The sequence below is a fragment of the Amblyomma maculatum genome, chromosome 2 (genome assembly GCF_055883805.1).
Source record: "Amblyomma maculatum isolate TAMU_Amacu chromosome 2, ASM5588380v1, whole genome shotgun sequence".
Classification (NCBI taxonomy): domain Eukaryota; kingdom Metazoa; phylum Arthropoda; class Arachnida; order Ixodida; family Ixodidae; genus Amblyomma; species Amblyomma maculatum.
The window spans coordinates 40,492,593-40,504,949 of NC_139345.1; the positions used below are offsets into that span (position 1 = coordinate 40,492,593).

Here is a 12,357-nt window from a genome sequence, read left to right on the forward strand (position 1 = left end):
GTGTGTGTGTGTGTGTGTGTGTGTGTGTGTGTGTGTGTGTGTGTGTGTGTGTGTGTGTGTGTGTGTGTGTGTGTGTGTGTGTGTGTGTGTGTGTGTGTGTGTGTGTGTGTGTGTGTGTGTGTGTGTGTGTGTGTGTGTGTGTGTGTGTGTGTGTGTGTGTGTGTGTGTGTGTGTGTGTGTGTGTGTGTGTGTGTGTGTGCACGCGCGCGCGCGCGTGTGTGTGTGTGTGCAATTTTGCATTGGGCTTGCCGAGCATGCACTGCATATAAAAGCAGGTACGAACAGGTGTAATTAAAATTATGCCAACAACAATAACTCTTTGTTGCGAAACTGAGCTTAATATTTCCTATGGTAGCGCAGTGACCATAATTCCTTTAAAACGAAATCGAAGATTGTCGAGCCCAGTGTCTGCGTCAATTTTTGTCACTGAATGCTATTACTTTTATACCGTCATTCAAGTGCTTATCATTTCTTTTCTACGAGAATTAAACTTCTTTCAGTGTAATTATTCTGATCCAATACGTACGGTTCACGGCCGTTCAGCCCTGGCAGCATCCAGACGTATGTGGCTCGCGGTATGATTTTGTCGTAATCCGATCGCACAACATCTAGGCAGTCAAGATCGCCATCTTTGTCCACGTCGGCAATAGAGAGGACATGACGGAAACTTGCAAATACCTGCAAGTACAAATGTAGTGCTGAGGGATTTCATAGTGAAAGCAATGTTTTACAGATTTTATTACTGTTTCTTACTGGTATGTATTAGCTTAAAAATGGTTTCATTGTCCTTTCTTAAGTACGTATGGGTGTTTCCCAACGATTAGTAGAGGGGTCCAGCTGTCTAGCGCCCGTCTAAGGAAGTGCAACGAGGCCGCTAATGTGTAGTCGATGCAGCAGTCAGAGACACCTTCTTTATGATCCATGATTAAATTTGAGCGCCTGTGGAAAATGATCATTAAAAATCCGCTTAACTTCGCACAAATGCGAATTGCCCTCTTGTTATGACGTGGCTAGGATGCAATAGCAACAGGCTGCTTCGCGTTTTTGGGAGAGCATGGTAGTTGAGGCCTTAGCGAGCATTTGCTTGACACGAATTAAGCGAACACCCCCGCCAAATTCGCAGCCCTACCAATTCTGGGTTAAGAAAAATGAGTCTTAAGGTAAAGCGCATGTAGGCCTCCACCCCCGTTTCCTTCTCCTGGCTGCCCCACCAAAAACCTCGTACTGCAGTAACGGCATTTTAAGTGCACTAAATTAAAAGAGCAAGAACGAATGGGAAATCAGTGGGTATCACGCTACAGCAATGCATTAGTGTTAGTTTTAAGGCACACAGGACACAAGCGCAACTACTAACTCTTAACATGGAGATAACAAGGGACATAAACGGGAGTCAATGTGGCCCCTCCTTTTTATTATTTTCTTTGAAAGTAGATGAAAGGGAGTAATGGAGCTATATGAGAGGTGGTGAACGACGGCGGTGGTGGCGAAGAAAATGGAATATTTTTCTTTCTGATTTCCCTTACTTTCCCTATTACAATATAAATCGACAGCGTTAAAGCCATCATTCCGCAAGAAATTCTGCTTTGGCAGCGTTGTCGGCATAGAAAGCGAGAAATCATGGGCATGTCTTCAACATATTGTATTTGGCAAATTATGTACGGACGTATGCTGATTGGCCGGGTGGTAGGGCGACGTCCCAAAACTATGTCACATGGCTAGAGCTGCCGACTCGAGCTTCTCTATTGAACTGGGTGGGTGAAATTATAACCGTTGGGCTATGAGGAAAACCCGCTGCTGTCCTGTCACACAGGAGCATCCAGGCAGCTTTGTAAAGCGGATGGCTCTAGCTATCTACGCCAACTGATCTCTCACATAACTGGCAAGCCCACTGCTGCAATCTAACGAAAATGTGTGAGATTACAGAGGCAGAAAAAAGGCAAGGAATTAGCGGTTGATCGATTAGCAAAGGCGATACACGCGGACGAGTATATGCAACAGGCATATACTCGTTCCCCCGTTTTCCAGATGCGCTGAATTAATTGACTGCGAACTATGAAACACGCTTCCTGAATCTGTAAGCAAAAGCGGATTGCTTCATTACAAAGGATTCATAATGGGTGGTGAGCAATACGTTTTTGCGAGTCAAGGTCTCCTTAACTGATCAGGCTAACCGAAATTACATTTATGCAGGACCTCCCTTCTCAGTTCTGTATCTCTCACTCCATGCGTGTCGCTCGAATTGTCATCGCCTGTGGTTACATGTTTTGAAACACGTCGTACAAACTTCACTCAGTGGGAACTATATGACCAGAGTACCCATGTAGTAACTACAACTATGAGAAGAGGGATTTGTAACGGTTGAATTCCCGTGAAACAAAACATTCCTTCATGATTAAGGCGAATTTGGCTTCATTGCGAGAGAACTAAAGCTGAGGGCAATACCACTATGTGCATCGCATGTACCTCTACCTCACTCCGCGAAATTCCAAGAATAGTGCACTCACATCCCAGTGCCTGTCGATCTATTATACTGCTATTAAGGTGGTACTTTGGACTTGTTGGTAACACATGTCAACAAAAATAGCGCAGAGACAGGACAAGGGACAAGCAAGAACACACAAGCTGGAAGTTGGCGCTCGTGTGTGTTCTTGCTTGTTCTTTGTCCTGTCTCTGCGCTTTTTTTTTTTTTTTTTTGTTGACATGAGATATTATACTGCAAGGGGTAAATTCGGAAAAAAGGTGTACGTTTTCAGAAATAAAATGGCACTACAATATCTTCGTAAAAATTGCTAGCTATGTAGCCATAACATTTCCGTATGGTGTACTTTAGGCTTAGAAAGCTACACGCACGCAAAACATACGGAGGCGGAGGGAGAGGGGGGGGGGGGGGCGCATTGCTTTGCGTACTCCACACCCATGGCCAGAATAAGAAAGCATCAACCTACAACCGATCTGATACACGCCCAATACGGTTAAATGCAGGGAAGATCGTCAGAAGAATTGCTTCCTCACTTACCTTTCCAACATCAGAGGTTTCATGATAAAGTTGATGCATAGGTTTGCCCTCACTGGAATCTGCTTGAAACGAGCAGATGCAGGACAGAGTCAACGCCACTGCTCGGACCAGACGCATGATTACCCAAAGCAGAGCTAGCTTGGCAGCTTTTAGATATCACAACTTTCGCAATGGTGCTTGTTACCCCAGCAATTGTTCGCATCGAATACATCGAGAAAATGTTATGTAAAAACAAACAAAACTTAATAAATCTACGTACGGTATTTTGTTATATTAGAAGAGCTGTCATTCTCAGCTCTAACGCATCGTATATCTGTACCGACACTGATAAAAGTGCTTTGATTCCTTACGCTTGTTCGAATGACGTTGCTATTTTGTAGCTAGTTGCACCTGACGAGTATTTAATTTGAAACTCGAAATTTTATTTTGACAGAGAACAGTATCGGGGGGGGGGGGGGGGGGGGGGGGGGAAGTGGCAGCTGATCTTTTCCATCGTGCTTTATTGGTATCTAAAGAAAATTTCGAAAAAATAATAAAAATAGAAAAACGATTTTTGCCAGCCCCGGTATCTATCTGCTATCTCAATAACCGAAACACCTGAACTCAGGCGGCGGAAATAAAGAGGTACCGAGGGACAGGCAGGAGAAAGAGAGAAAAAACAGGGTAGGTTAAAACTGAATGCAACTGCAATTAGGTTTGTTCCGACGTACACTCTGGTTCATTGTCTTGTCTAGAGACTGGCTAAATAAGTGCGTTGCTAGGCAACCTAGGTTAAGGCATAGAAGAAACTTTGTTCGACAGCCATTTTCCCAGTAAATTTTGCTTTCCATTTCTGTCTCCACTCCCACAGCACTAAGAGATCGAAAGTACTGCGTGTAGCTTGTGCAGGATTAGTTGTTTGCTTAACACTGAAACACATTGCAAGCGCTTCGCAGTTTTACAAGGAAAGTAGAGAAGCCATGAATCATGATACAACCTCAACAAGGTTAGTTGAGCACTATTAACTAAAATATATTTTTGATATCAAAAAAAGAAAAGAAAAGGTGACGAAAGAACATGATTTTCATGTCTACGACAGCGTGTGGGCACTTTTTAATATTGGCAACGTATTGTTCAACCGTCGAGCGCATTCTTGGCCAGTAAAATTTTTCTTGAGCATGGTGGAGTGTTCGAACCGATCCCAAATGCCCAGAAGTTGGATCATCATGCATAACACGCAATACGTCCGTGCACAACGTCTTGGGAACTACGAGTAGGTATCGCTGGCCGACAGGCGAATAACTCTTTTTCCATAGAAGGCCATCACGCACACTAAAACGGCTTGCAGGTACGTTGGCTTGGGCAAAGAGAGGCTGCAGACTGGTATCATTTTGCTGTTCCGTTTTGAAAACATTCGTGTCGGGGAACGCTGGCTCGAGGGTCGATATATAATTGTCGAAATCGTCGCTTTCAAGGCCAGTCGTGGCCATTGGCATCCTAGAAAGACAACCTGCGTCTGCATGACGCCTCCCGCTTTTGTAAACCACGGCAAAGTCATATTCCTGTAACCGGAGGGCCCAGCGTGCGAGGCGACCACATGGGTCTCGAAGGTTCCGCAACCAACAGAGTGAATGATGGTCAGTTACGATAGTAAACGAACGTCCGTACAAATATGTACGGAAACGCTGCACAGTGAAAACTACAGCTAGGCATTCCTGTTCGGTGACTGTGTAGTTTCGCTCCGGTTTGCTCAGGGTACGACTTGCGTACGTGATAACATGCTCTCGTTCATCGTGCCGTTGGACAAGGACTGCACCAAGACCGATTCCACTAGCGTCCGTGTGTACTTCTGTCATTGCAGTAGGATCGAAGTGACGTAGGATGGGTTTCGATATTAAAAGAAACTTCAGTTGACGGAATGACGCGTCGCAGTCTGGTGTCCAGTTAAAAGTAGAGTTTTTGTGGAGAAGGCACGTCAATGGGTAAGCAACGTCAGCAAAGCGATGTATAAAGCGTCTAAAATACGAGCACAACCCAAGAAAACTGCGCAACTCCTTCACTGTCTGCGGGGGTTTAAAAGACTCAACAGCGGCAGTTTTCTGGGAATCCGGCATTACACCATCACCATTGACAAGGTGTCCTAGCACCAGCGCTTGGCGCTCTCCAAAGCGGCACTTTTTGGAGTTCAGAATTAGGGCGGCGTTGTGCAGACAATTCAAGACACGTACTAGACGGTCATTGTGTTCTTGGAAGGATTTCCCAAATATGACGACATCGTCCAGATAGCAAAGACAAATGTCCCATTTTAAGCCGCGCAAACTGTGTCCATAAAGCGTTCAAATGTGGCTGGCGCATTACACAGCCCGAATGGCATAACATTAAACACATAAAGGCCATCTGGCGTTACGAAGGCTGTTTTTTTCTTATCCGCAGGGTCCATTGGAATTTGCCAGTAGCCAGATCTGAGATCAAGACAAGAAAAATAGGACGCACCAGAGAGGCAGTCGAGGGCATCGTCTATGCGAGGAAGAGGATAGACCTCCTTTTTCGTAACAGAATTTAGACGCCGATAATCGACGCAGAATCGCCACGAACCGTCTTTCCTGCGTACAAGAATAACAGGGGCAGCCCAGGGGCTAGATGACTCCTGTATCACCTTCTTCCGTAGCATGTCCTCCACTTGCTCATGAATGACTTTGCGCTCAGATGGGGACACGCGATATGGCTTTTGACGAATGGGATGAGCCGAACCAGTGTCGATGCTATGATGGGTCCGATGTGCAGGGCGAGAGGTTGGTCCATCTGTTTCAGAAAAGTCAAACATAGGCGAAAAAGGTAGAAGAATATCCACAAGAGTACGGCGTTGAGGTGAGCTGAGATCGGCGCTGATCATGCGGATGATCGAAGTTTCATCAGCAGGCAGAGGTACGGTGGCACTCGTAGCATCTGTGACCAAAGCAACGACGTGGGGCGCATCGGGTCCACAGGAGGCAAGCTTCAATCCCGTTGGTAAAACTGCGGGCTCGGACGATGGATTGATGGTCCATAACGAGGCACTACCGTGATGCACGGAGATCATACAGTGAGGGATAATTACATTTTTCTTCAGGCATGCTGAGTGAACTGGGTGCACCACGGCCTGGAATGAAAGCTTCTCAAGAAGTGGAACGGATACGGGGACGAACATGGCAGACAAGGGTGGAACTGCGGTGTCTTCGGTAATACTAAAAACTGTTTCTCCATCACGGCCACTTTCGAAAAGTGTTGGCAGATGCGAGCCATCAAAATGAACCTCTTGGCTTCGGCAGTCCACGGTAGCGCCACAAAACTTCAAGAAGTCCATTCCTAAAATGATGTCATGCGTAGAGTGGGGTAAGACTACGAATTCGGCTTGAAAACTTGCACCACCCACAGACACTTGCGCACTACACACACGCAGTGGTCGCAACGCCTCTCCACTCACACCACAAAACGTTGAAGCACGGTCATATTCAAACATCACTTTGCGTCCCAACAAGCGCCTAAACTGATTACTCATCACAGACACAGTCGCACCCGTATCTACCAAAGCTAATGTACACACACCATCAATGAACACACGAATTTTGTTTTTGAGCATTGCAGTTGGAGGGTTGTTGGCACACAGCACATTTACAGCGGCCTCACCCCCATCGGTCGCGCTGGTTAGTTTTCCGGATGGGGCGGCATGGGGCGCCGCCGCGGTGATGAAGAATGACGTGCACGGAAGGCGGGTGGCGGAGTAACACTTCGCTCAGATGCTGGGGAATGGTCGCGGAGATTCTGGTTCTGGATGTTGCCGAAGTACCCACGGGGAGTGGATTGCTGGAAAACGGGGCTGTATTGCCGATTGTTGGGTACTGCTGGAGGCACCGGGCGGTTATAGCGTTGCGGGAACATACTGCGGCAGTACCTGGCGATGTGACCTTCGACGCCGCAGCGGTAGCATATCGGTGGGGAAGGTATAAAATGCTGTTGTGGATACGAGCCAGGCACAGCAGGGCGCATCGTAGGTCTGGCTGAATGCTCACACTGCACAGGATTCCTTGTAGATCGAATAGAAGATCTAGGTGCACTTGAGGTGACGTCATACCTTGGGGCTTCAAGCATCGACGCAGTCGGGTTGGCAAAATGCATTGGCGGGTAGTCAATAGAAGCTGCAATTTCAGGAGCTTGAGAGAAATGGTGTACTTGAATCGCTTGTGGTGGTGAAGCCGGCCGTCTAGAGGCCCTCTGGACAGAAACCTCAGCAGATTCATGCAGGGGAAGCGTGTTGATCCGTAGAAGTTCTTCGCGCACGATTTGCCGGATAGTTGATGGAAGATCTAGTTGGGCATGGTCATCAAGACTGGCCACGGTAGGCACGTTGGCCAGCCGCCCAAATTTCGGCGCAATACGACGTGTTTTAAAAGCTTGAAACGCGCGGATGTGTCTAATGACATCAGAGACAGTGTCAAGGCTGTCTTTGGCGATTAAGAAGTTGTACACGTCCGCCGCGATACCCTTCAAAATGTGACCGACTCTGTCTTCCTCGGGCATGTTGGAATTGACACATTTGCATAACTTGAGGATCTCTTCTGTGTAAGTTGTACAAGCTTCATCGGGCAATTGAGCTCTTTGTGCAAGGGTCTGCTCAGCTCGCTTTTTGCTGGGAACAGAGTCGCCAAAACGCAGTTTTAACTCGGTGGCGAACCGTTCCCAAGTTGCAAGCAATGTCAACGCCACAAACGTCCAACTGAAACTCCGTCAGGCTTGCTGCACCCTGTGAAGACCCCGACAGCACCGTTTGATCAAGTAGGCATTGATCTCGTAGGTCCGTTTCCGAAGTCCGTGGATGGTAATCGCTGGATTGTAATCTGCGTAGACTATCTCACATGTTACTGTGAAACCGCCGCTCTTCCATCTGCTACGGCGCATCAGGTGTCGCTTTTCTTGCTGCACTCAGTCATCTTCCGACACGGGCCGCCACGAATTGTCATCACTGACCGGGGCCGACAATTCACTGCAGATGTTGTTGAAGAGCTCATGCGTTTATGCGCCGTAACTTTCCGACACTCGACGCCATACCATCCCCAGACAAATGGCTTGACTGAGCGCGTCAACAGAACGCTTATCAACATGCTAGCCATGTATGTGGACGCAGGGCATAAGAACTGGGACACCATACTGCCCTTCATCACGTATGCGTTTAATACCGCCACGCATGAGACGACTGGGTACAGTCCATTTTTTCTGCTCTATGCCAGACCACCACGCTACTCTCTGGATACTATCTTCCCCTTCACAAGCCGTGAAGACCCCTGCCTGGCTGAGACCCTCTGCCTCGCCGAAGAAGCTCGGAGAATCGCCCGATTACGGTCTGGTGCTTCACAAGAACGTTCTAAAGTGCGATACGATGCCAGTCACCGGCGGGTCACGTACTCTGTAGGTGATTTAGTCTGGCTATGGCGTCCAATTCGGCGCCGTGGCCTACATCAAAAACTCTTGGCCCATTATGACGGCCCATATGTGGTTATCAAACGCATTAGTGATTTAACTTATGGAATAGCCCGCCTGACAGCATCGGGTCGCCGGTCTGCCAAAACCGAACTGTGTCATGTTGCCCGCTTGAAGCCGTGTCAGCCTCGCAAAACTCACGAACACACCCAGAGGGCTTCGTCTGAGTAGGGGGGAAATGTCACGCTAATGACGACGATGAAGGATGGTGATGGTGTGACCGAAGAGGAGGAAGAAGCGTTGGTTTCTGGGCGCTAGTAGGCTTCATCTTGTTCCGCTACATCAGCACTGTAAATAAACACCCCTTCTTATTTCATCGTAACAATATGAACAAATGTATTGGCTCTCGAGTGTTATGGACAAAATCTGCCGTCAGAGTGTGTCCTCACAAAAATAACACTTAGGAAAAAGAAAGCTCGTGTCTCCACTAATAATCAGAGCAGCCTCCTTTCCCCTGACACGCATTTATTTTTTAAACATGCTACTTAATGGACTGAAAATATGCTACATATGCATGACCTATTAACACATGTTTTATTAAACACCCCGAAAGCCATTTCAAAAATAAAAATTAGAGTACACTAGATGGGTGGTAAGGCCGATCACTTCACCAAGCGGTAAAACTCAGTCTGTTCAAAAATTTACCTCAGTTGAACAGAGGTTAGATTTGACCGAGATTAGGTTTTGTAGAAACTAGTGACATCACAGAGCCGATTCACCATTATCTTTTTCCATACGCTATGTAGTCCAGTTAGAAAAGCAGATGTCAAGATGCTCAATATATAACACTGCGATAACGTATCGAAGGGGATGCAAAGTGAAAAACGTTTTCCCAAAATCCGTTGCAAGACCTTCCAGAACAAAATTGAGTCCTTATAGAATTGATAAAGTAATGTCCAATTGTGGCGGGAGTATCAGAAAGGCGGCAGTTCACAAATCACTCAAAATTTGCTTTTACTAAAGTCTTCTCATGCAATGTGTCCGTGTGTAAGCTACGCTTGTAGAAAAAAAGTATTAGCGCGAGGCAAAAGTCAAATTTTTGTCCCCGCGTAAAAACTTCATGTCCTGGCATCCCACAATATATAAAGCGACAATGAGGAGTCGAGAAAAGTATATGAACCTTCCCCTAGGTGGCAGTTAAAGTGCGCACTCTTCCTTTCTGGGCCTTAGTGCGTAGGCATTTGTGTGGGCCTGTGCGAAGCCTCCCCATATCTCCTCTCCCCTTCCCCCAATTTGCGCTCCTAGCATGCCGCAGTGAATGAAGTCCAAGGTTCGGCGGGATCCCGCCTTGCGAGAGAAATCTAAGCACAAAACATATACTCGCCAAATGGTTAAAGAGGTAAAGAAAAACGTTTGGAAAAAACTGCAGATTGATTCCAAGAACACGAAATATAAATGAACAACGTGAAGAAATTTCTAAAAGAAACGAAACAAGATGGAAATAAAAAAATAAAGGCCATATACATGCCAATGTGAATGTAACCATCTCAGGAGAAAGGCTGATTAGAAATACGCATGCCACATCCTTTAGGAAAAAATCTCATATCACAATGAAGGAACACCGAAAGAGAACTAGTTCCATGTGTGTACAAACTTTGTTATTTCGCATTGAAAGCAATCGATGGTGTCTTGTAAAAAATATTCTCGCATTTAAATGTAAAATTCCTCAATAAATTTGAGTGAGAGTAGCTCCGTATGCCTTACTATAAATTCTCTTCGTCATTCGGGAGGGGTGGAGGAGGAGCGGGCACCCTTACATTCCCGACATTGTTCAGATGAATTTGAATAGTGCTCTATAATGACATGGATCTATTCGAAACTGCTGAATCGCGCATACGTCACGTTTACCTGGTGAATTTCTCTGCTTAGTACTTCGGTGAACTGTAGAAGTATTTAAAAAACTGAATAAAATGTTGAATTGGAGTGGATTCAATTTGTTTGCAAAACAGAAGTGAAATACGACTAGGGCACGCAAATACTTTCTGAATATTTCTTACCAGGAGGATTTACTGACAACTATTGCTACTGTTATTAACACTCCAGACGTAGCATGTCATATTAATTGTGAAGTTGACCGCATTTGTTTTTTATTTGCTCTGTAACTACTTTGAAATAAATTGAGAAAACGCCTAAGATTTTGCCTTCAGAGTTGAGCATGTGCGCAAATTGTTCTTTCGCCTGACGTGAAAACTGTCTCTGGGGAGTAATATGGACTAGCCTTCCCTCCCGGCGTTTGCATTTAAACTTGGCAATCTTTAGCCATCATAAACGTAAACAAACAGAAACAGAAAAGAAACTATTATTATTCCAGATGGCAACCGGAAACAACACGCTGTTTGCTACGGCTTGATGACGGTGTCACTGTAAATCTCCTTTTGACATATAAGTTTGGGACATTCAAGACTAGAAACGCTGGGCTATACGTTGGGGTTTAATTCAAATTTGAATTTGAAACATTTTGAAAAGTAATTTTTTTTTTTCATCGCCAAATGTTTTGCGGTAGCACTGCACGGCCCAAGAACATAATCACACCCACTAACAGATGGTACACTGAGTTTTACTGCGGCATGCTTCAATAAACATTACAATTCCAATACATTTGAAATTCAGGATTATAATAGTGTGGCTGTGTATCTCTAGGTAAAATCCGATAGTTCTTAGGAGAAGTTCTATTCTGTTACCTAGAATGCGGAATAGCAAGCTGCAAGCTCCGATATTGCTATGCCAATAGGAGGAAGACAAATTTAAGAATTTTGAGGTGACATCCTAGTAGTATATTGATCGCCTATGTAATATATAACATAATATTGTATATATAATAGTATAATAGTTGTCTAATAGTAAGTTATAGTAGTATAATAGTAAGTATAATAGTATATATAATAGCATAATAGTAAGTACAGTCTCTGTCAAATGTGTAGAGCCAAGAGAGTCTGCTTCTGAGCCACTTCGTGCGGCTTGTAATGTATTTACAATGTTCCAAATCTCTTGAGAGTAAGAAGATGTTTTGCCCTACCCTCTCCTATGGGAAGGACCTACACCAATGCTAAATCAGCTCCACTACACGGCTAAGAAGTAGACCCCCCGGGCTCCACACTTTTGACAAAGGCTGTACTTGACATTTTGTTTTTTAGAGCGAGCGCTGTGTAAGGCGCCCTGTCGCCGAGGTCATCGGGTGGGACACTTTTGCCTTCAAGCTCATTGCTCTTATTTTTCTTCTCATAAATTCTCTTTGGCTCGGGACTTTCTCGGAGCTCGTGACTCTCTTTCTGTCGGTTACACCGACAACAGCGACGCTTAAAACCACATGTGACCACTTGCGTAGTTGATCATGGGACCATAGACGTCACATTAACAAAGGCGAAGCCACGCTTCGCATTCCTTTTTTCCGTAAAGGGAAGCCCATAACGGAACTGTCGGCGACTACTGTGTGTAGTGGACGACAAGCCGCGTCGGAGCACCGGGCTGATGTAGCTCGTCGTGCCGCGGCTTTGCTAAGCTTGATGTTAAGCGCGACAAAGAGAGCTGAAAGCGTAACCAATCCAAACAGATCATTTGCGCCCTGTCTCAGTTATAGAAGAGTCCAAACTCCATATTTTTTGCGGTGTCCCATTTCGTATTGGCTCTCCTACTCGACCTTGCCAGTTAGGCTAAGACGAGAAAGTGCAGCGTTTAAAACTCAGCCGCTCGAGTACTTATATTCACGTTCAAAATGACGGCTCCAGAAGCACTGTAAGCTAGTTACAGCACGAAAAACCAGTTGAATAGCGGTTTTCTCTTCAAATACGGAGATTAACAAACATAATAATGCGTTAGGGTGATATTGCAGGGTCATTCAAGTATGGTGT

At 45.6% G+C, this 12,357-nt stretch overlaps 1 protein-coding gene across 1 annotated transcript; it reads right to left on the reverse strand.

The window, feature by feature from the left end:
* Nucleotides 1-465: 465 nt before the first annotated feature.
* LOC146198471 (uncharacterized) lies at nt 466-3,133 on the reverse strand. The gene is made up of 2 exons (XM_084591911.1): nt 3,017-3,133; nt 466-678 (listed from the first exon to the last, which is right to left on the reverse strand). Exons 1-2 carry the CDS (start codon nt 3,131-3,133, stop codon nt 466-468), a joined length of 330 nt encoding a protein of 109 aa, XP_084448037.1.
* Nucleotides 3,134-12,357: the final 9,224 nt, after the last annotated feature.